Below are 22,253 nucleotides of genomic sequence, written 5' to 3'. Positions count from 1 at the left end.
TAAACATGAGGGATCACCCTGATCATATGAAATTTCCCGAGAACTCCCATTTTTAGTAAGAAGAATTTATTACCCGCCATGAAGCCTTTGACTTATTTTCTGAATTACGAATTAGGCTGTTGAAATGATCTTTCTTTTTTTGGGACAGTAAGTTGTCATATTGTTTTTTTATTGAAATGTACGTTGCTTTAAATTCAGGTCTGGCAAATGAAAATATATAGAGCTTATCTAAAATGTCCTTCAGATGCTCGACATTGGGTGTTACTTTGATGTTCTTTTCATTAGAAGATAAGTAAACTTCAACCTTGGGAAAACATTGCTCAAAAGTTTTGGAAAAACGTTCGTGAAAAATATTCCAAAGTTGATTTGGATCACTTGTACAGGTATAGATGTCATCCCAATTTATTAAAGTTAGTTTTTGCACGAAATTTGTAATGGTTCCATCATTTATAATTCTCCTTTTAATTTTTCTCTTATTTATATGATTACTGTATAAAGAGTTGGCAACAAATTTCAACGCACAGTGATCGGATATATGATACCCTAAAACCCGAGTTTGACCCAGAAGGGGCGTGATAATATTATCCAAACAGGAGCCAGAAGCTGGGCGGGTGGGCACAAAATTAGTGAAGTCAAGGTTAAAATTTTCTAAAAGAGATTTAAACTCACTGACATTGGTAGAATCAGAAAGGATGTCCAGGTTAAAATCACCTACCAAAATGAATTTACCCTTCTCGACTGTGCATTTTTCAAGAATGGTTCTTAATACTTCCAGAAATTGGTCGACATCTGCTAATGGCTGGGTGTTTGGCCTATAAATACAAACAATGAGTATCTTATAATTTTCAAGATAAATTTGTGCAGCAGAACATTCAATTATGTTTGATACGCTCAGAAGACTGTAGTCCGTCCTCTCAGTACACTTAAATTTCTCCTTGCTGTAAATTGCAGATCCACCATGTTTTCCTTGTGTTCGAAATCAGCTTATAACCCTTTATTCTGTAAGCCTCAAGTTCCTCCTTACATTTCCAATGTTCTGTAATAGCCAACACGTCTGCACCTTCTTCACCAGCCATAAGTTGCAAACTATTCAAAGCTGTACCCAGAGATCGAACATTTTGAAGAATAAGACAGAAGTTATTTGCTGACTTGCACTCATTGAGATTTCCAGATGGAATTTTGAATTTCTGGTGAGCCACGGAAAAGGATTTATGTTTACTATTTTGCCATGTTAGTTTGTCCGTTTCATTCTTCCCGCCCGGTGAAAAAAAATTTCGCTATTTCACACAAAAACATATTTTATCCTTATCTACTGAAAATGATGAAATATTTTCGGCGTAAATTCTAACCTCTCTTTTGTGTTTCAGTTCTGTCCTGATTCCTTAATTTCTTGCAGGTTCAAGTTTGTGAATAATAATAGATAATAATAACAATCTCTATTTCAGAAAGTTCTCATTTACAAAAAAAAGAACAAATGAAACAGTGTCAAAAACTCTTCACATAAAAAAATCCTCATGTTTATAGGGTTCCAGTTAAATTGAATGATCATGTATGTATTTTTTGAAATTTTCCTCTATTTGAATATTTGCTGGTAACGCATTGAAGAATCTTAGTCATATATCTTCTAATTTTTTCGTATAAGTATGATAATTATAAATATAAATCACTTTTTGTCATAACTGATCAGCATTTCATCATATCATTATTCATGTTGCATCCAAAATTGTGCGAATATATATTACAGGGGTTCAACCACGAACAATCACTGTTTTCGACCTCCAACTAGAATTTTTGAATGGGATAAAGCCATTAAGCTGTTCATTCCAGCAAATATTAATATGAACAGTAAAATATGTGGGGACCATATCAGTGAGGACAATTTTTTCAATACACCTAAAACAAGACTGTTACCTTCAACCCTGCCAGATTTGTCAAATTATGCACTGCTTTCAGATCAGAATAATTTAATTAATTGTGTACCGAGTACTAGTTTAACAGATTCAAGTTCAGATATCAGAAATAACCAACCGAATACTGATACTGTTTCTCTTTTTGTAAAGAAAATATAAGGCATTTTAAGTCAAATCAATGTCAAGGAAAAGAGTAATTTAACAAAGAGAGAATTTTTTTTATATTAGTAAATGTCGAAGGGAGCAGTTGTGTAGATTTAAGAAAACGTAGCTATATTTTCAGTTCATTTTGTTTTATTGCTATCACCTTATATACTTTCAATGAAAATCTCTTCAGAATCACCATTAATTTTTTACTTTGTTCCAGGTTTCAAACGGCTCGCGTTGTAGTTCTGCCAAAGAATTGAAGATTCCAATTCTAAATCAATACTTCGATTTCCTGGATTTTTGTCAGTAATCACAAAAATAATTATTTTATTGTCAATCTTCAAATGAAAAGTTTCCTTCTAGTTCTAGTTAAGTGGTACAATACGATATATATAATTTGATTCAATTATTTCATTGATTTCTGTTCACAAATATCAATTTGTATAATTATGTGCAATAAAAAGTATGTCAAAATTCGTTGACTATTATTAATTAAGTAAAAATTAAGTTGGATGCAAAACCTCACTGAAATATTGAAAAAACTGTAATGGATATTACAGTTTTTTCACAATTTTCGGTGCAGGTTTTCATTCAAATTATGAGTTGTTTCGGATTATGAAATAATAAGGCGCCAAATGCGCAGAATCAACATCATTAGTTTCATTCCCTGCCCATAAGATCGCCACAATCACGCTTGTTTATTTTACCACTGAGTTCCACTCTTTCCTTCCTTTCTCTATTGACATCCCATTAAAAGCAATCCGACTTTGTATATTGAGCCACCCCAATTCATTTATATTTTTTTTCTTCCAAATAAGGCCTTACTACACTCAGAGATATTGGAGGAAAATCCCGTTAGTCCAAATAGGTACAAATATTTAAAAGAAACAGTCGTCAAACTCAAAAAGTTTTCAAGTTTCCTATTGAATTATCAATTTTAATATATCTGAAATTGAAACACCTAGTTTGTTCGTCCAAATTGAATACACTATTATTAACACTAATAGAAACATTGTATAGAGAATACAAAAACACAGAGTAAATTTCGAGAAGAGTACTTGCCTTCCTCCATGTTGGTTTAGAGTGCGCTACGCCCTCTGGTAACACATAAAGACAACACAGAATATATCTTTAAATTTTCGACTAGTTGAATTGGAAGAAGAAGAACATATTCTGTTTTGTAAACTCAAACTTGTCACTGGCGTGTGTCTGTCATTTAAGTTTTCAACCATTCCGGTTTTTTAATAAAATTGATTTTATTTACAACTTGAATAATATATTTATCAAAGCAAGAAACCATCAATCCAGATGTTGAAAAGTGATAATCAATCAGGGGAAGCACCCCAATTTATAGCGCCTGTAATACAGGATAATCCAACTGGATGGGGGCCATGCGAAATGCCTGAACAATTCAGGGATATGCCATATCAACCATTCAGCAAAGGAGATCGTTTAGGAAAAATAAGTGATTGGACAGGAGCCGTCTTACAAGACAAAAAATACGCAAGTAAGTGAACATGATACTTTTGGTTATAACCTCAATGAAACATATTTGAACCTAAAACAAACAGAACTGTATATTTTTCAATTAACGAGGTCCTTTTTAATACGTCATAATTTGTTTTCAATTGAAAAAACATTGAATATTATGTATTTTCAGTAAAGTATGCCTCCCAATTTGGTTCTGGCAGTCAATATGCTTACTACCATGAGGAAGATGAAAGTACTTTCCATCTCGTTGATACAACTCGTGTACAGAAACCACCATATCAAAGAGGTAGATTCCGTCCTAATCAACGTAATATGAGAGGACGTGGTGGAAGAGGTGGAGCCCAAACTGGAGGCATGCAAGCTCTGGGTAAAGGCCTTAAAGCTAGGGATACCTACAAAAGAAACCAGATCAAGAAATGGGGACAAGGAAGGGTAAATATTAATCACCCTAAAACTATAATTCATTGATATAATCTTGTATTTTCAGCCTCAAATTAAAATAAGAGATGCCTCAGTCACTGTGAAGCCAGATTGGGTAACAATTGAGGAAATGGACTTCCCTCGATTAGGAAAGTTGTCCTTACCAAATATTAAAGATGGTGATGACATTATGCTTTGTGGTGAGCTTGAATACTACGACAAAGCTTATGACCGTGTTAATGTTAAGAATGAGAAACCTCTTCAGAGTGTGAATAGGATCTTCCATACTGTAAGTAATTTCACTCTGCAATAATTTGAATTTGCTTTCTAACTCGATTCTATTTAAAGGTAACCACAACTGACGATCCTATCATCCGTAAATTATCAAAAACTGAGGGTAATGTTTATGCCACTGATACAATATTATCAACAATTATGTGCTGTACTAGATCCAACTACTCGTGGGATATCGTCATTGAGAAGATTGGTGACAAGCTATTCTTTGACAAGAGAGACAACACAGAATTCGATCTACTAACTGTTAATGAAACCTCAGTGGAACCCCCTCAAGATGATAGCAGTGTGCTGAATTCTCCAAGAGATCTGGCTTTGGAAGCTACTTTTATAAATCATAATTTCAGTCAACAGGTAAGACCAAGTCCAATGGTTTAAAAATGTTCAACACTAACTTCTCATGTTGTTTTAACCAATATTAGGTACTGAGGACCGGACCTGGAGAACCTAAGTACAAGTTTGAGAATCCTAACCCTTTCATTTCCGATGAAGAAGAAGGTGAAATTGCGAGTGTTGGTTACAGATACAGAAAATGGGACCTTGGTAGTGGAATTGTAAGTACAATATTTGTCAATGAATTAATTTTTTTGTGATGAGGATAAAACAGCATATATTATATGACCACCTTGGTGGTCCAGTTGGTTATGAGCTGACTTTACCACGAAGGTCTGGGTTGGAATCTTAGGTAGGTCATGGATATTATGTTCCGGATATTTATAATTCAGAGAACAGTCATGGTCCAGTGAAAGAATGCAACAATCAAAATGTTAGCTTGATATGATATCAAGTAAATGAGTGTTCTCTTTCAATGGCCGATGGGATGATCACTGCCATGGCTTGATTCTCAATAGTCGAATATTAGTCGCTTTCCAACCGTGGTATGGGTTGAAAATAAATCAGAAAATTTTATTCCATTGTATGCAATCAATTTATTTGCGACAATGAATGACAAAAAATTTTCTGTGAAAATGAGTACTTTGGTTTGGTTTCCCAATAACTTTTTTGAAAGTAAGATGAATACTATGAAAGTAAAAAATAAAATGGAAAACATAAACATTCTAGAATCTGCTAACTCAAGGATCAACAAGAATAAATTAAATGTTCAAATAATAATAATGTTTATTGACTTAATTCTACATGATGTCAGGTTAGTCAAAAGGAATAGAGTTCGGCCAAAGCCAAACTTCCACTCTTCCATTAAAAGGGTGTTTTTTTAGAGCTATAGAACTTTAAATTGCAATAAAACAACGATGGATTATTCGATTGACATGAAGTTTATTTATTCGCAAGATAATCTTGTGGCATTACATTTTAAATATGATTTCTGGCATATGACCGCCACAGCTGGCTCGGATGTAGTCCAATCTGGACATCCAATTGTCGATGACTTTTTCCAACATTTGTGGCCGTATATCGGCAATAACACGGCGAATGTTGTCTTCCAAATGGTCAAGGGTTTGTGGCTTATCCGCATAGACTTTACATAGCCCCACAGAAAGTAGTCTAGCGGTGTTAAATCACAAGATCTTGGGGGCAATTTACAGGTCCAAAACGTGAAATTAGGCGGTCACCAAACGTGTCTTTCAATAAATCGATTGTGGCACGAGCGGTGTGACATGTTGCGCCGTCTTGTGGGAACTACAGCTCCTGGGCATCATGGTTGTTCAATTCAGGAATGAAAAAGTTAGTAATCATGGCTCTATACCGATCACCATTGACTGTAATGTTCTGGCCATCATCGTTTTTGAAGAAGTACGGTTCGTACTTCTAATAATTCCACCAGCCCATAAAGCGCACCGAACAGTCAGTTTTTCTGGATGTAACGGTGTTTCGACATATACTTGAGGATTAGCTTCACTCCAAATGCGGCAGTTTTATTTGTTGACGTAGCCATTCAACCAGAAGTGCGCTTCATCGCTAATGGACGTAGTGTGCGATACGTAATCCGCACAGAACCATCTTGAACAGTAATGCCAACTTAAAGTTATATACCTCGAAAAAAACACCCTATATAAAAAAATTGCACATCAATAATCTTATTGAGCTTAACAGTAGCCAAATCTACTGAGATAATTTCAGATTTGGCATAGTTGCTATATTGGCACTAAGTTGAATTATTTGAACCTTATTCATTAATATTCCTCACTATATCAATTTCTTGCCCATAAACCAAATTTTTCAGATATGAATAAAGAAAAAAATCACTAGGAGTTGAATCTGGTGGCCATTCGATTGTACGATCAATAGCTGTCAAGTTTTATTCTGTAAGCGCTCCAGATATTATGTAGTGTTTAGGTTACAAATGAAAAACAGCACTATGATGTAATTTGCCAGAAGTACAAGCTACCATACAATGGAATAATAAAATTTTCGTATTTATTTTCAATCCATATAGTCTAGCAATCGATACCACGGTTGGAGAGCGACTATCAAGGCCACAACTGTGATCATCCCCGCTTCGCCATTGAAAGAGAACACTTATTCATATTGTATTACGGAGATGTTATGAATGTGAAATGCACTGTTCCTCTACAGTCTACACTCTGCGTGTTGTCTGGAATAAAGTTGAATATCCTATCTTTCCAAATGTATTCCAGATGTATTTTACTGTTGAATTTTTATACTGATCACTTGATTCTGGTTGCATGTTGGATGCAGCGAACCAATATAAAGAAGAGATAACAATTTTTTAGCGTTCATTATGATTTTTGTAGATTCTAGTTGCCAGATGTGAACATGATGCTATGGTTCAAACTCCAAATGGAGAACTGCAATTCTTGACCATCAAGGCTCTAAACGAATGGGATTCCAAATTGGCTAACGGAGTGGAATGGAGGCAGAAGTTGGATACTCAAAGAGGAGCAGTATTAGCTAATGAATTAAGGAACAACGCTTGTAAACTGGCCAAATGGACCGTCCAAGCTCTTCTTGCTGGAAGCGATCAGATCAAGTTCGGTTATGTGTCAAGAGCCCACGTCAGGAACAGCAGCAAGCATGTCATCTTGGGTACTCAGCAGTACAAACCACACGAATTCGCTACTCAAATCAACTTGAATATGGACAACGCTTGGGGAATTTTGAGGTGAGTAAAATTGTGAAAAAGATGATGTTCGTATGATATCAAAAATATTTATTACAGGTGTATTGTTGACATCGTTATGAAGCAAAAAGATGGAAAATATCTGATAATGAAAGATCCCAACAAGCCCATGATCCGTTTGTACGATATTCCTGACAATACATTCGAATCCGATGGAGAATCGGAGAGCGATGATGACGTTCCTCAAGACTCAGCAGCTTTCCAAGGTCTCTATCCGTACAATAAGAGTTAATGAGAATTTTTTAAGTTCATATAAATAAAACTTATGGTGAATGTTCAAGTATTTTAATTCTGTAACTTTTGCCCTGAAATATAATATTTAAACTTAACATTTTCATTTGATTGAATAAAGGTTGATGATATGATCATCTCAATAGAGTAGAAAATGTTATTATTATATTGTTCTAGATTCTAAAATTAGCAAAAAGGAAAATTAAAGATTTTGTTTTTTACTTAGAGAATTGAAGGGTCTTTCAGTCGTGTTTCTAAATTTTTTAATTATCTTGGAATTACCAATTTTTCAAACACACTTCTTCGAGCCAATTGCCATTTATCACTTTCGTATTTGGTAATATTTCTATTTATTGATATTCTAAATTTTCAAACTTAAAACCACAAGAACGTATAATTTTTTTTCAACTCTAAATAGGTTGCATATATTTTTCCATCGGAATTTTAAAGTTCCAAATATATTGAAATTTATCATTGAAATAATTGAGGTACGATTGAAAAACCTTTCAATTTTCAAAGTGATATAAAACTATAAACTTTTACGTGAGAAAAAATCAGCAAATTTATTCTTAAGTGCCATACAAAGGTTTCTTCCAAAAATTGATGGAATCAATCAAGCGATTTCCGCACAGAATCAAAATTAATCTGCACTGAAGAACCTAGTGAGAAATGTACTGTACACCTTTAAAGATTCTCTATACCTGAAAAATAACTCAAAACTTTTTTCTGGGTAACAAAGACGTTTTAATATTTTCATTTCATCCATAAAAATTAATTATACTGAAGAACAATGGATTTTACACAATTATTTCCTCATTAAATTGTGAGATAAAATTATTCATCAAACAATGACAATATAATAATTGATAAAGAAAGCTTTTGCTTTTCCTTTAAAAAAAATTGAACCTCTAATTATAAAATTCAATCTCACTCAGAATTATAACAAATTAATCTTTTGATTTACAAAATTGTGAAGTTTTTCAAACTTTAACGGTGCTTGAAGATTGACGAGAATTGACTTCAGTACTTTTAGCGAATTCTGTTTCCATTGATAAAGTTCAAATCACTAATGAGAAATCCATGGCCAAACGTAAACACGATAACTCTCGAACGTAAAAACTTGAAACAGGGTGGATTCGATTGTCAAATGCAGCAGTTGAATTAATGGACCAATCCAAATAGAGGTTCCGTAAATATAACCTTCAATTAACATTTGCTTTTATTAAATGCGATAACAAAACGTTAACTATAAAATGCTTTAGGTCTCCACCGAATCCTAAGGTTTATCATTGAAATAATATACTAAAATAGTTCAAATTTATGACGTAATCTAAGTATTTCCCAATTTATTTCATCGAACCTTGAAATATTCAAAAGAATCTTGAATAGCAACTTGATAATGGAGATGATAAACCTATTTTAATTGGATGATTATTGATTGGGGAACTCCTCCAAGATCAAAGTTTGTCTCCACTTATATGATTGTTAGAACCAGCTCATTCTGGAGGTTTAAATTAGGCTTTCTTCTCTATCTCCTTTGAATCAAGATCTAACCGCTTCGTACTCGAACATATTATGCAAGCAGATCGTTTTCTTCTTCAACGCATATTGTAAACTGTGATATACAATTTTGAAAGGTTTCACTATATTTTCAATAGAATTCATCCTTTTCTGAAGAATTTCTTCACCAAACCCAGTGTCTAGCGAAGTTAGTTTCTGGATGGGTGAGCAATGTTTTAAGCTCTGTTCTGTTGGCACTAATGGAGCCTAATGATACTCTGTCGAAAAAATTGGAAAATGTCAGCACTTAACCATAATACAGCATCACATCAATGGTGGAACACCATGTATAGTTATAGGAGCAATTTTATGTGATTTAAAACTATAGCTCCATTTAATGGAAAATAGAAAAAAAAACAAATAGCGTCTACATTCATTTATTTGGTCAATCAATTAATTAATTAAATAATTAACCCATACAAATAGGAAAAAACAAATCACATACATCCAAGTTAATTAATAAGAATTCAATTTCAATAATACTTGAAGCCGCCACCTCCGTAGTTATTGAAATTCTGATTTTGCTGTGGCTCCCACACATTTTGAGGATTTGGATACTTGACTGAATTCTGGCCATAATTCTTGCCAGAGTTACCGTGGTATCCTCCTCTGTAACCGCCAGACCCTCGGAAAGGAGATGTCATGGGACTCTTTGATTTATTACCAGTAGAAAAGTTCCTCCTTCCTTGTCTGAAACTAGATGAAAACCTGAGAAAAAGCAGAAATTTAGTGTGATGATAAACAGAAGTAGTACATTATCACATCAAATCACAGTATTTGAACATTCAATTTGTGATTAAATTTAACTGAACAAAGAGTACTAGGAATTGGTTCAAATTATAGTTCAATTATAAGAATTGTATAAAAATACTAAAATTCCAAGATGTAGTCAATAGTTATATTAATTAATTTATTGGATTCATTAGCTATTTTCTTGAATTGTAATTCTGAAATAGTTATTTATAATACAAGTGCAGAAGGCATTCCACGAGTTCAAAATTCAAAAACGAGCCACGAAGTGGCGAGTTTTGGAATGAACGAGTGGTAGAATGAGCCTTCTGTACGAGTATTATACATTATTTTCTCTAATTCATTGCATTTTCATTGAAATTAATGAAATATTTCCATAAATATAATTTAGTGATTTTTGCATTGAAAAATGTTGGTTGGCAGAACTGATTTCTTTAAGGCAAATTGATGAATTGACAGATAAAGCCGTGGCGGAAAGTTCGGAGTACCAACATAGAATAATAAAATATAACCATGAAAACTGTGCGTTTCTGATATATGCTCGCACGATTTTGTTCTACAAGATGTGGAAGAATGAACGGAATAACCACAGAATTAGAGAAATTTAATTTCTTCTGTTATGTAGTAGTAGTAGTAGTAAAAAATTTTCATTAGCACAAGCTACACAAAGTTTATAATATAACAATAGGATAAAATTACAACAGTCGTTCACTCACTGTAATAGATATAATTTTTTATTATTGAAAAAACGAAATATTTTTTACACAAATAAATATGTGTAAGGACCTGATACAGGGTTTTCCAATAAAAGGTTTCATTTAGAACAACCCCCACCATCTGAGCAGCTGTCATCTTAAGACATTTGACAAGCGAAAACTACGTCATTACTAGAAATGGAAGGGAACGCTTTGAAATTTGAAAATGAAGCACTTCTGGGTCGTCGTGAAGCACCTTCTCGGCCGGTAACAGTAAAACTGGTGGAATAATTTGGGCTGTTGGGATAAGTTATGATATAAAGAGTCGAAACCACTCCAGAACAACTTGAGAACTAGGTATTCCACAATTTATTTTGGACGTAATTGGAAGATAATGATATGGGATTTATTTTCAGCAAAATGGCGCTATGTGCCACACAAGCAGCGAAACAATTCCAATTTTACAAAAAAAGTTTCATGGCCTTGTTATTTACCAAAAGGTAATAACAATTCGCCACCAACATCTTGTGATTCAACACCTTTAGACTTTTTTCTTTGGAGACACGTGAAAGATGAAGTCTATGCCAATGCTCTACAATCAAATCCAATGATTTCTCTTAAAAGGGAACACCTCCACGTGGTTGCTCAGTTTGAAATGAAATTAGAGATATTTCTTCTTACAAATCGCTGATTTTTATGGAGTTTTCACATTTTTTTTTTTTTAAATTAATCCTCATGGTAGAAAGAAAATATTTTCAATTTCTGAATGAAAAAAAAATTTTCTTAACTTTTCGTTTTCCGCAAAAAAAATTGATAATCTAGTAAAATTTACCAAAAATCATTACAAAAGAGGTAAAATCATTATTTCGTGAAAGTCGTCGTACAGTGCTGCCCTCTACTTATTTGCTTCGAAAAAAAAAAGAAGATGAAGTGAATGTAGAAGTTCGTGCATCGTACAAAATTTGGTCATCGCAGGAGCGCCAAAGGGGAAATGAATGGGTACCAAAGTTTGGCTGATACGCGAAAACCACATGGTGGTAATCCCTCTTAAAATATACTCATTTTTATTAGCATCAAAATGAAACCACTTGTTGGAAAACTCTGTATTATAGATCTCAATTCAATGTAAAGCCCTAAAAGTATGCTCCTTTCAAAATAATACACTTCAGTCAAAAAAATCTAATTATAAAAAACAATTTTGAAATGCGATAGGAGGAACTTCAGTTCTCAAAGAAAATTAATATCAAGTCTTTTAACAGCCTGAAACTTGATGTTAAGACAAAATTCATAAGTTTGCTTTCTACAAATCTGGTCCATTTCTACTAGTTATGTGAAATCACGTAAAAACTGTGAAACATCTGAGATGGAAAAAATGTAGCACAACCAAATGATAGATGTCGCTCAAAATTCGATTTGATAAAGAGGTGCACAATTGTGCCAACTTGATAATAAAAAAAATTTCAACAATTCCTCAAATGAGCCTTTTGTAATGAGCCATTCCCAGTGCCTACTAGACGGAATATATTATTTTCATCTAAATCCTTCACATCCTTTGCACAGTATGGAATACATTAACTTCTTCTCAAAAAACAAATTTCTGTTCAAATGCTGAAACACATCGATTTATATCTCTGATTTCCCATTTTTGACATTCATGCGATAGACATTACGTCATTGATGACGTCATCGATTTTTTTAAAAGGGGAAACATGGCATGTTACGCCTTGAGGTTGTCAATTAGCTATTCAACAGTACAACTTACTGTAGGGTCTATTTATTTTCAACAATGTCAAATAGATCTTATAATAATTTGTACCATTGAATAGGTAATTGAAAGACCTTCAAATTGAGGTGTCACATGACGTACTTCACAATCTGAAACAAAATCGATGACTGTTATCAGTGAAGATTACGCCATTGCGTAATGTATTTCAAAAATTGGATAATCAGAAATATAAATCGAGATGTTTCACCAATTTCAACAAAAATTGATTTTTCGACAAAAAAATTAATTCATTCCGTACATTTGCACCAAACTGTATATATTTTCAACTGACCTTCCTTTCTTGGCAGCCAAGGGACGGACGAATCCATCGCTTTTCCTCTTCAAGTCGGTTTTGATAGCGGCAACTGGGGAATTTTGGATATTTGGTTTCGGACTGCTCTTAATCATGGGTTTCTTGATGGGCTTGCTCGGTACCGGCCTCAAATCGTATTTCGATTCATCTTTAGGATCCTTGAAGTACTTCTTCCTTGCCGCCTTCAATATTGCCAATAACTTTGTGAAATACATCCGAACAATCCTTGTGTTTACGACCATCAGTAATTCTTCCTTTTTGATGGGTAAAGACAAGCATATTTGCTTGAAGTCTTTGATAGACAGTATAACATTCACGTCAACATTCCTGTCTTTAGCAAGTGTCTCACGCCAAGCGCATAATTCCTCAGCTGCCAACTAAAAAAAAAATAAATTAAAAAAAAATTCCATTAGGCATGTTAGTTTTTTCAGATATAATTATATTTTTTCAATAGAGATAGAGACAATTCTTGCTAAAAAACGTATAAAACTGTCAGATAATTTTGAAAGAATTTTGAAAGTTTTGTGATGAAGAAAACGGTATTTAAATGAATAACATAATCAAATATTCTATAGAATTTTCGTGATCAATGCAGATGCTATCAAATGGTAGACAACAATACCAAGTTTCCATATGTAATATGTAGTGCTACGAGAATGTACTAGTTACCAATAGGTTCAAACGTGCCAAAAATGTTTCCCAATAAGAGGTTTTATTTTGAATAGCTCGCTATCTGGGCAGCTGTGACTTTTGAAGCTGTCATATTTTGACGTTTGACAACTAAAAACTAATGGCGTATTCGACTGTCTGCACCAGGGCGAATTAATTCGAGCTAAGGGCCAATTGCACTCAAAAAATAAACGCTGTTTACCTAATCAATGTTTAGTACTAGTCAATGATTATAATTTCTACCGATTGCACCGTTTGATAATAATCGATGTTTAGCTAAACATGAGATATGTTTGGCAACATTTCAAAATATCGACGGTGATCATAGAAAAATCAGGAATTTCAATTTTCTAGTATAATGTTCTCTGATCTTGTGGCGACAAAGTTAAAATAAATCACGAATTATCATTATAAATTGTCATTGAATGATAATTCACTATCTGAATCAGAATCCATATTTCAATTTTGAAAGTCCTCACAAAACCAAACACAGAAACATATAATGTGACACCATCAGGTTATGTCCATAAAGACATAATGTTTATGGTTATGTAATAAGTCATATGTTTTGACGTTTTGAGTTGCGCAGAACCATAGACATTATATAAAATTGATATTAGGTCTATGCGCAGAACCCTGTTTAAAACAAATCGGGAAAATAAATGTCCAAATTTTCCTTTTTAGTGTAATCGGTGATTAGGCCACATTAAACGTCATTTGACAGAAGGTGCAAGAGAAATCAGAAAGTAATCAATGTTTAAATTTTTAATCAACGATTAGGCAAATGGTGCAACTGGCCCTAATTATGACATTTAGCTCTACAAAAATTCGAACTGGTGCTGCCAGTCGAATATGTTATAAGTCATTACTAATAATAGAACGATACCCGGTAGATGAAAAAGGTCGACATTTGTAAATTTTATGATTAAATTTGTAAAAACCTGGGTAGGAGTTTGGTTGCCAAATAAGCCTAACCACCCATAGAAATTTGTTTTAGAGTCTTTATTATTATTAATTATTATCTCGACAATTTTTCCCAGTGGGCAATTGTAAGGTTAGTTAAAATATAACCTTGCATTGCATTCTTTAAGCATCAAATATACAAACGTATATTTGATATATATGTCCAAACGGACATATCCCCTGAATGATTTTAATGGAAGTTATTTAGATATTTTCCTTCGGGATATACGTAAAGTTCGAAAAAAATAATGAATTCCTGACAGATATTATCGTTTATGCCTCATTACGAACCATTTTTGTCAAATTCTTGATGTACGTTATAAACAGATAATGCTATAGATTCAAGAGAGGGTTATTTTTAAAACTTCGTGAATGTTTCTCACCTTTTGAGCATCGTTGAATTTCTCAAAGTCTGAGAAGATATTTTCGGGTTTTCTCTCCTTCACTGGTGCAGTAAGATACATGCAGGTTTGGGCCCCAATAGCAACCACTTTGTCATATATACCCGCTTCAATGGCTTCATTCCTTGTTTTGTAATATATGTGTAGCAAGTAATGCGTCTCCTTTCTCAAGTTAGTTTTAATATCATTCTTGAGTGGTCTATACGAACAATCGGAATCAGTTGGTTTGAAGTAACTGACATACTTATTAATAAGACCATATAAGGATGATGTTTCGTATTTCAATTCTTTGACAGCACTACGAACACAGTACGCATTTACTGTGAAGAGATTATAACATCTGTAAAAGAGAAAAAAAATCATAACACAAATCAAATTACGAATAGCTTGGTGAAAAAGGGTCCTGTTGCTCAAGTGAATTTTAGTAGTGAGCTATCTGACCTACCAACCCGATAGATCTACATATCCCATAGATTGATGAAAACTAGTAGATTTACACAGAAAAGAATCACAAAATCGATGAGTCAAGGAGGCTGATCGATTCAGAGGCCGATAAGTTAGTAGGGATAATGGTTCTCGATTAGTTCAGGTTCCAATAGGAGAATAAAATAATTATGATTTATTTTGGTGAAAAATCAATTTAACAAATTTTAACTGGGTTATCCATGGCGTGGTTCAATGACATATGTCAAACAGAATATGTCATTGTCTAGTTGAAGTCAGCCATTTAACAATATGGAATACTTATCTACAGCTGAGCGTGTGAAAACTTACTAAAAAAATTACAATTCTGTAATAGATACAGTTCAATGACATATGTCAAACAGAATATGTCATTGTCTAGTTGAAGGTCAGCCATTTAACAATATGGAATACTTATCTACAGCTGAGCGTGTGAAAACTTACTAAAAAAATTACAATTCTGTAATAGATACAGTTCAATGACATATGTCAAACAGAATATGTCATTGTCTAGTTGAAGGTCAGCCATTTAACAATATGGAATACTTATCTACAGCTGAGCGTGTGAAAACTTACTAAAAAAATTACAATTCTGTAATAGATACAGTTCGTGCATTAAGAGCAGATTATGGTCGACATAATCGTCCATCTGAGCGTACAATCTATAATACAGTGAAAAAAGTCAAAAGGACTGGAACTGTTACTGAAGTCTTAAGGCCCATACATCATCAAAATGCACACTCAACCAAAAATATTGTTGGTGTAAGTGAAAGTGTTGGAGAAGGTACAAAATTATTCATTCCTCGGCGCGCACAACATTTGGGCCACTCTTTCGGCACGCTATGGCGTATTTTGCATCTCCATCCTTTGAAAATCAGTTGACACAAAAACTAAAGCCAGCTGGTCATGGAATGTGTAGAACATAATATGCCGATTGGACCAACCAAGCACATTTTTAATTTGGTGGCTATGTAAAACAAGCAAGATTGAAAAACCTCAACTGAGAGATCATTACATCCGAAAAAAGGTTGTATAGTAAGCAATTAAGTCTGGTGCAGTGATAGACCCATACTTCTTTGAATATGAGGAAGGTGTCACTGTAACTGTCAATTCTCATCTATATAACGGATTTTTTTGGCCTGTAATGAATGATATGGAATTGGAAGGAATGTGGTTCTAGCAACACAACACAACCTGTTTTGGCTTTATTGCAAAAAAAATTCCCAGGATGCGTAATTTCTTCACATAATGGCAAGGTCCAAAGATTAAATTGAAATAAAAATTTGACTCTTAGTCTAAATGGAAGTGTGTTTCTAAACGTTTACTTTCGGAACCACAAATTGGATAATCCTTCATATAATAAAAGCCAAAAACACTGAAAAAATTCCATGTGATAAATCTATTTGGATATCACAGAGTACAATTTTTTCAATATATTATTGAAGAATATGTTCGAAAGTGTTGATGAGAATATTTAAAATAGTGGAAATTTCAAAACCAATTGAAATTGAAAAAAAGCTATTTATATGCGGGAAAAATCCCACGATACCTTACAGTTACAACAGACTGTTAGGAATACTCAGAATAATCAGAACTAAAAGGAACCCACCTCTGCAAAAATTTGACCTCGTGTCTTGCTTCATAGAACACCTTCAAAATATTAGGATTGGTGAAAATCTCAGTTAATAACAATATCAAATGGTTCATCTTGCTGAAATCAATAATGTAATCTGTGTTTTGGGTGGATATCATCATCAAGTTCATGCTTTTTTCATATGTATCCATATTATGTCTCGCATCGACAGCTATGATTTTCTCCTTACGGAGGGCTTTTATTGCACTCTTTAGACGTCTCTCCTCGGTGATCAACTCGAAGGGTTTAGTTTCAATGTTGGCGGGCTCTTGTAATTCGACCTATGAAAGAAAAAGAAAATGTTGCAACACAACACAGCACACCAGGAAATAAAAAAAATCATCTACTCAGAACAATTAATAGTCATCTTTCATGCCTTTACATGAATTATGATTTAAATTCTGCATGAAACTTCAAATGATTATTCTATATATACAGGGAGTTCCACCATTGACGCAACACTCTATTATGGTTAAGCGCTGAAATTTTCGAATTCATCATTTGAGTATCATTAGGCTCCATTAGAGTTTTTTTAAATAGTTTGGAAATATACAGGTTGTACCAAAAAAGTGTAAATGACCAAACATATATTTTTTTCTTATGGAACATTCTGTTATTTATTGAATGTGCATGATTGCATGGAATAAATGAAAGTCATATTTGTTTCAAATTTCATAGGCTTAAAGCTTACTGTTTTTGAATTATTTCGATTTTTCATAAATTGGAAGGTTTTTGGAAAATGTAAAACTTTAGAATGAAATAATCAATTCAAATGAGATTTTGGAAGCAAATACTATAAGAATGTAGATAAGTACTGACTTTTTAATAATCATTGAGAACTCTACTGGGTGTTCAAAATGGCACATTTACTCCATGCAATCTGAAAATCCAATAAAATACAGGGTGTTCCATAAAAAAAGCATGTTTGCTCATTTCACGTTTTTGGTACACCCCGTGTATTTCCAAATAATTTCAGAATGTAGCTCTATTGGAGTCTAATAAAACTGAAAAAATATTTAAAAATTTCAGCGGTTAATCGTAATAGATTCGCATCCATGGTGGAAAGCCCTGTATATAAAATGTCACCAAATGAACTTCGACTTCGAAAAGATATCGAAAAGTTAGAAGAGTGTTGGAGTACATGTATTTCTCTTGAAGATAACTATGTTGACGGAATAAAGTCAATTTTTAAGAAAAACTGTTTTACTGGATAGCTCAGGACTTATTGAGTGGAGTGTTAAGACAAATCTCAACTGGATCAGCGAATGAGCAATAAAAAAAAAAACCGGAGGACATAACACTACAGGTTAAGATCTCACCTTAACATTGAACTCTTCCGACGGCTTGAAATTGATCAGGTCATATTTGTAGGGATGGTTTTTGTCTGGTTCAACATTTGCCGCCTCCTTTTTACCACCAGCGTGTTCAGATTTCACAGAATGGGCATCTGAATCGTCACCAGATTCATCGATGACACGGAAATTACTTTCGTCCGCTAAAGTCGGAAGTTCTCCACTGTCATCTTTACCTTTGTTCTCTGAATTAGAGTCGTCATGATTTTCTATCGGAAAAAAATTGATCAGGGGATAAATCAAATTGTAAAACACCCTCGAAATATAGTAGTCTACGAGTATTGTAGAACTCTCCAATTTTACTAAATAAAAATTATGATTTCCTTCCTGGGGTTTCAGGTAAGTGAAACACATGACTTCAAGTATAAACTTCTAAATTTTGGTTTTTTTACGATCAATAATGGAACATATAGTTTAACACTTAAGAGATTATGATTGGCTGCAAAAATTAAATTTTGTGACATTGTATTATCAAAGTTGCATACTCACCCATTGGGTCAAATGAACTACTCACCAATATGTCACTAATATTAAATTGCCTATACTCTATCCTTTGGATCTACATAATTGCAATTGTAGAATCAAAGCTGTAAATAGAAACAATAAATCAGTATAATTATATTCATACATACATTGTATACATTGATAGGCAGAAAGAGACACAACTTCCTGAAATTAAATTCAAGAATAATGGCTATTTTCTGATAACTAAGCTGAAGTTAGACTGGAAGTTAGAAAAGGAAATATAATTGTAGTAGAACAGATCATCAGAATTTTAATAACCATTTTACTACTATAAACTAAACTAAGAATGAAGATAAGCAACCAGCATTTGGAACAATAAACACATAAAATTATTAGAAGAGTAAAATTCTACCTCATATTACATAAATAAGATTTTCAGACATTATACCATAAACAATACGAACATTTCTCCAATTCACAACTCAAAATTGAACCCTGAACAAAGGAAATATAATTGAATTATAAATTCGAGAGATGAAGAACTACTTTATTTAGAGTTATCAGTTCTTAGTTTAGTTTGGTTTATGAATCCTGAATTATACACTATAAAGAAATTTGTTGGATTTCTCCCCACTTTTTGAAATGAAAACCCCAAGTAACAATGACAACTATAGGTGTTTCTTTCCTCCCAACAACGTAACTTTTACCACATTTAATGTCAAATATTGTATAGACTGAATTTAACAGGGCCTGCGTATTTCACGACAGATTCAACAAACCTTGCAAAAATCCCATCCTGTAGACTGATTCTGGTCCTTCTGAAGCCTAATCAGACAAAATACTTGCATCATCTTCATCATTCCGAACACCAGCAAATGAAAAAAGGTGGTGTGATCTTAGAATTCCAATGATTCATTGTGTGTTGGATCAATCTTCTTCCAGATGATATCACCATTGATGGGATGTTTGAAGAATTGGGAATTCCTACTTTTCCCAATGCCGAATTTGAAGCTTGACAAATTCGAATTCTTGACAGGAACATTATCGCTATGTTGACGATTAATTGAGGAAGGTGGTAGGTCTTTGTAGATCCAAGGATAGAGCTATTCAGGTAGTTCCATTAACAGAACATTTGTACATTTATATGAGATACTTAATCATATCTTATAGTGTTATTAGCATCCAAAATGCCTAGTTCTCAGCATCAAATATTGTCCTTATTTTTTTTACAAAATAAAATCCATCCTAACATCCAATTCTGCGATCTGCACACAAAAACTATAAAATTTGTGATACAAACTCCCTTTATCCAATGTTTGGACAAAGCTGGTTTTTTGCTTTGAAGTACATAACTGAGTAATTTCACATAACTTTTGACGTAAAGTCAAATTTTTACCTAGTCTCCACAGTTGGTGCCTCTCTAGAAAAACTTTCAATAACATTGAAGTTCTTCAGAAATGCATCACTTTCACAGGGTTTCTGGGAGATTCTACAGGTAAGTGGACTTAATATTATTGTAGTAACTGATAAAGCCTTACCTCTTCCCCAAACCTCTAACATGAAGGATAATTAGAAACCAAATATGCTTTCCAATAACTCTGAAGATGTGGATAATTTGTTCAAAAACAAATAAATTACCCATGAAATAATGTGCTAGGCGTAGTATAATCAGCATCCCCAAAGAGACGAAAATGCAGGTCCAAGGCAATTTGCCCTTTTAGCGAACGTCTAATATTGGAAACCAATATATTTCTGCGACTGCTCCATTTTACGTTACCACATGTTCCACTATCGATCAAAATTAAAAACGAATTCAAAAACACTTACCAGCTTCATCGACTCCTTCAGATTCCATTTGTATTTCATTCTTCTTCTTTTGAAGAGCAATGGTGAGCTTTCTGAATGGACCTAAAGGTAATCCAAGGCTCTTCAAATCTGTCTCGGTGAGAATCATGAGAGTTTCAAAGTCGATCTGTTGATCCCTGAAAAGGGTAAGATGTTCTTGAAGCTTATTTTCATTGAGAAAATGTTCCAATTCATCTGCGTCTTCGTTGAAATCTGTAAAATGGAGAGTTGCATTTAGTGGATATCAACAATTCGGTCATATCAAAGTTCAAGCGTAGAAATATATCCTAGTATTCAAACATTTATGTTACCTTCTTCTTCTCCTTCAACGATATCCTTCATTTCGTCAAATATTTCAGCATCATTGTCGCCTAAAGCCTTCAATTCGTTTTCATCGGCCATTTTGTATTTCCGTACCGGCTTTCCCAAATATGATCAGGAAATAAGAAGGAATTCTCCTTCCGTTTTTTACTCTCTCCTTAGGATTATCTGCTAGTTATATTAATAACTATTTAACTTATAGCTTATAAAACGCACAGTACTAAATCAGTTGCGCGTCAGTGATAGAAATTCAACATTCAACAAAAAATCAATAGCAGATACGTCAATATAATCCACAGAACAGAACTACCACAGAAGTCATAGAATTCTTACTTTTACTGCTGTCATTGATGGTGGATTTCATAAAACTTAAATGGCCATTTGCCTAAATTGATTGCCATTGATTAAAATTCAAACATTGATTACTTTCTGATTTCTCTTAAGAAATCAGGAAGTTATCAATATTAAAATTTTAGACAAATGGTGCAATTGCACCATTTGTCTAAACTGGCCATTATTGTGTGATTTGTTCGATCATATCATTTCTGTATTCAATTTCATTTCATAGATTTCAAACTACAATCAACGCGTTGATCGGTCAATCACAGTTTTATGAAAACACGAGCACGTGTGTTTTATTAGCTCCAAAACTAACATTAATACAAAAACATTCAACCAGGGGTGGCTCCAGGCTTTTCGGCTCCGGAAAAGAAATTTTTTTCTGAAATCATTCAAAAATGCTGTTTTATCGAGTTCCAAGAAAATTTTGATCGACTTATCAAGATGTTGCTTTTCAGGGCAAATGTATGTGCATTTGTTGAATAAAGTCGATTTATTATTATTATTATGTTGATTTTAGTTTGAAATCTAAAGTTACATTTTGTCCATTTTTATCTGAAAGAAACGGCATTCAGAATTTTATACAATCGTATAAATATTATTTTCAATTCTAGATGTAGGGAATCTATCGATTCCCTCAAAAATATTCGAGTTAAGTTAAATTTCGAACCAAAATGCTAAAAACAGAAGAACTCGGTGTAAAAACTTGGAATGATCAAAGCTACACCCCTAAGAGATCCGTAGAAAGGCTTTGCTAACGGTCGAATCTAAAACGGTCTGAATGCCCATAATAATCGGCATTTCAGGCCGAAGAATTCAATTGATTTCAGACCAGTCTACAAATACAACATATGTGCAACACTTGCACCGACAACGAGAAGTTAGAGATTTCACATCTGTTCCCGAGACCAGCGAAAAAGTACCTGCGACCGAGCCGCAACGACCCAAGTGTCCAGCGACCCTTAAAAAACGATTAGATCTAAATATCATCTTCATCAAACTCTTTTAGTGGGTTGGAAATAAATTTAATGAGTGTTTTTATCCCGTTCTTTTATTTCCCTAATTTGTCCTTGGCCGTGAACTACGTAAGTCACAGTGTAAGGACCACAACCCACATAGGGTTGCGT

At 33.6% G+C, this 22,253-nt stretch overlaps 2 protein-coding genes across 2 annotated transcripts; one reads left to right on the top strand and one right to left on the bottom strand.

Moving 5' to 3' along the window:
* Window positions 1-3,249: 3,249 nt before the first annotated feature.
* On the top strand, window positions 3,250-7,689 carry LOC123682424 (eukaryotic translation initiation factor 3 subunit D). Its single transcript, XM_045621026.1, has 7 exons — window positions 3,250-3,564; window positions 3,718-3,980; window positions 4,036-4,257; window positions 4,317-4,616; window positions 4,685-4,816; window positions 6,977-7,344; window positions 7,402-7,689. The coding sequence occupies exons 1-7, from the start codon at window positions 3,366-3,368 to the stop codon at window positions 7,592-7,594; spliced, it is 1,677 nt and encodes a 558-aa protein (XP_045476982.1). The 5' UTR covers window positions 3,250-3,365; the 3' UTR covers window positions 7,595-7,689.
* A 1,825-nt stretch (window positions 7,690-9,514) lies between these two features.
* On the bottom strand, window positions 9,515-21,090 carry LOC123682088 (exosome complex exonuclease rrp6-like). Its single transcript, XM_045620484.1, has 7 exons — window positions 20,778-21,090; window positions 20,449-20,679; window positions 18,124-18,365; window positions 16,781-17,085; window positions 14,692-15,049; window positions 12,656-13,053; window positions 9,515-9,861 (listed from the first exon to the last, which is right to left on the bottom strand). The coding sequence occupies exons 1-7, from the start codon at window positions 20,866-20,868 to the stop codon at window positions 9,627-9,629; spliced, it is 1,860 nt and encodes a 619-aa protein (XP_045476440.1). The 5' UTR covers window positions 20,869-21,090; the 3' UTR covers window positions 9,515-9,626.
* Between the last annotated feature and the right edge of the window lie 1,163 nt (window positions 21,091-22,253).

This window comes from Harmonia axyridis, chromosome 6, assembly GCF_914767665.1.
Source record: "Harmonia axyridis chromosome 6, icHarAxyr1.1, whole genome shotgun sequence".
Classification (NCBI taxonomy): Eukaryota; Metazoa; Arthropoda; class Insecta; order Coleoptera; family Coccinellidae; genus Harmonia; species Harmonia axyridis.
Note: the sequence above shows the minus strand (reverse complement) of the source record. Positions and strands in the feature narration are given on the sequence as shown.

Bases quoted from the DNA above. Each gene is read 5' to 3' on its own strand.
- LOC123682424 (XM_045621026.1), top strand. From the start codon at position 3,366: ATGTTGAAAAGTGATAATCAATCAGGGGAAGCACCCCAATTTATAGCG. The intron at 3,565-3,717 runs GTAAGTGAACAT...ATGTATTTTCAG, and splicing joins ACAAGACAAAAAATACGCAA to TAAAGTATGCCTCCCAATTT. The intron at 3,981-4,035 runs GTAAATATTAAT...TTGTATTTTCAG, and splicing joins AGAAATGGGGACAAGGAAGG to CCTCAAATTAAAATAAGAGA.
- LOC123682088 (XM_045620484.1), bottom strand. From the start codon at position 20,868: ATGGCCGATGAAAACGAATTGAAGGCTTTAGGCGACAATGATGCTGAA. The intron at 18,366-20,448 runs GTAAGTGTTTTT...TTTTTCCGATAG, and splicing joins TGAAGGAGTCGATGAAGCTG to AAAATCATGACGACTCTAAT. The intron at 15,050-16,780 runs GTGGGTTCCTTT...TCTCTTTTACAG, and splicing joins GAGGTCAAATTTTTGCAGAG to ATGTTATAATCTCTTCACAG.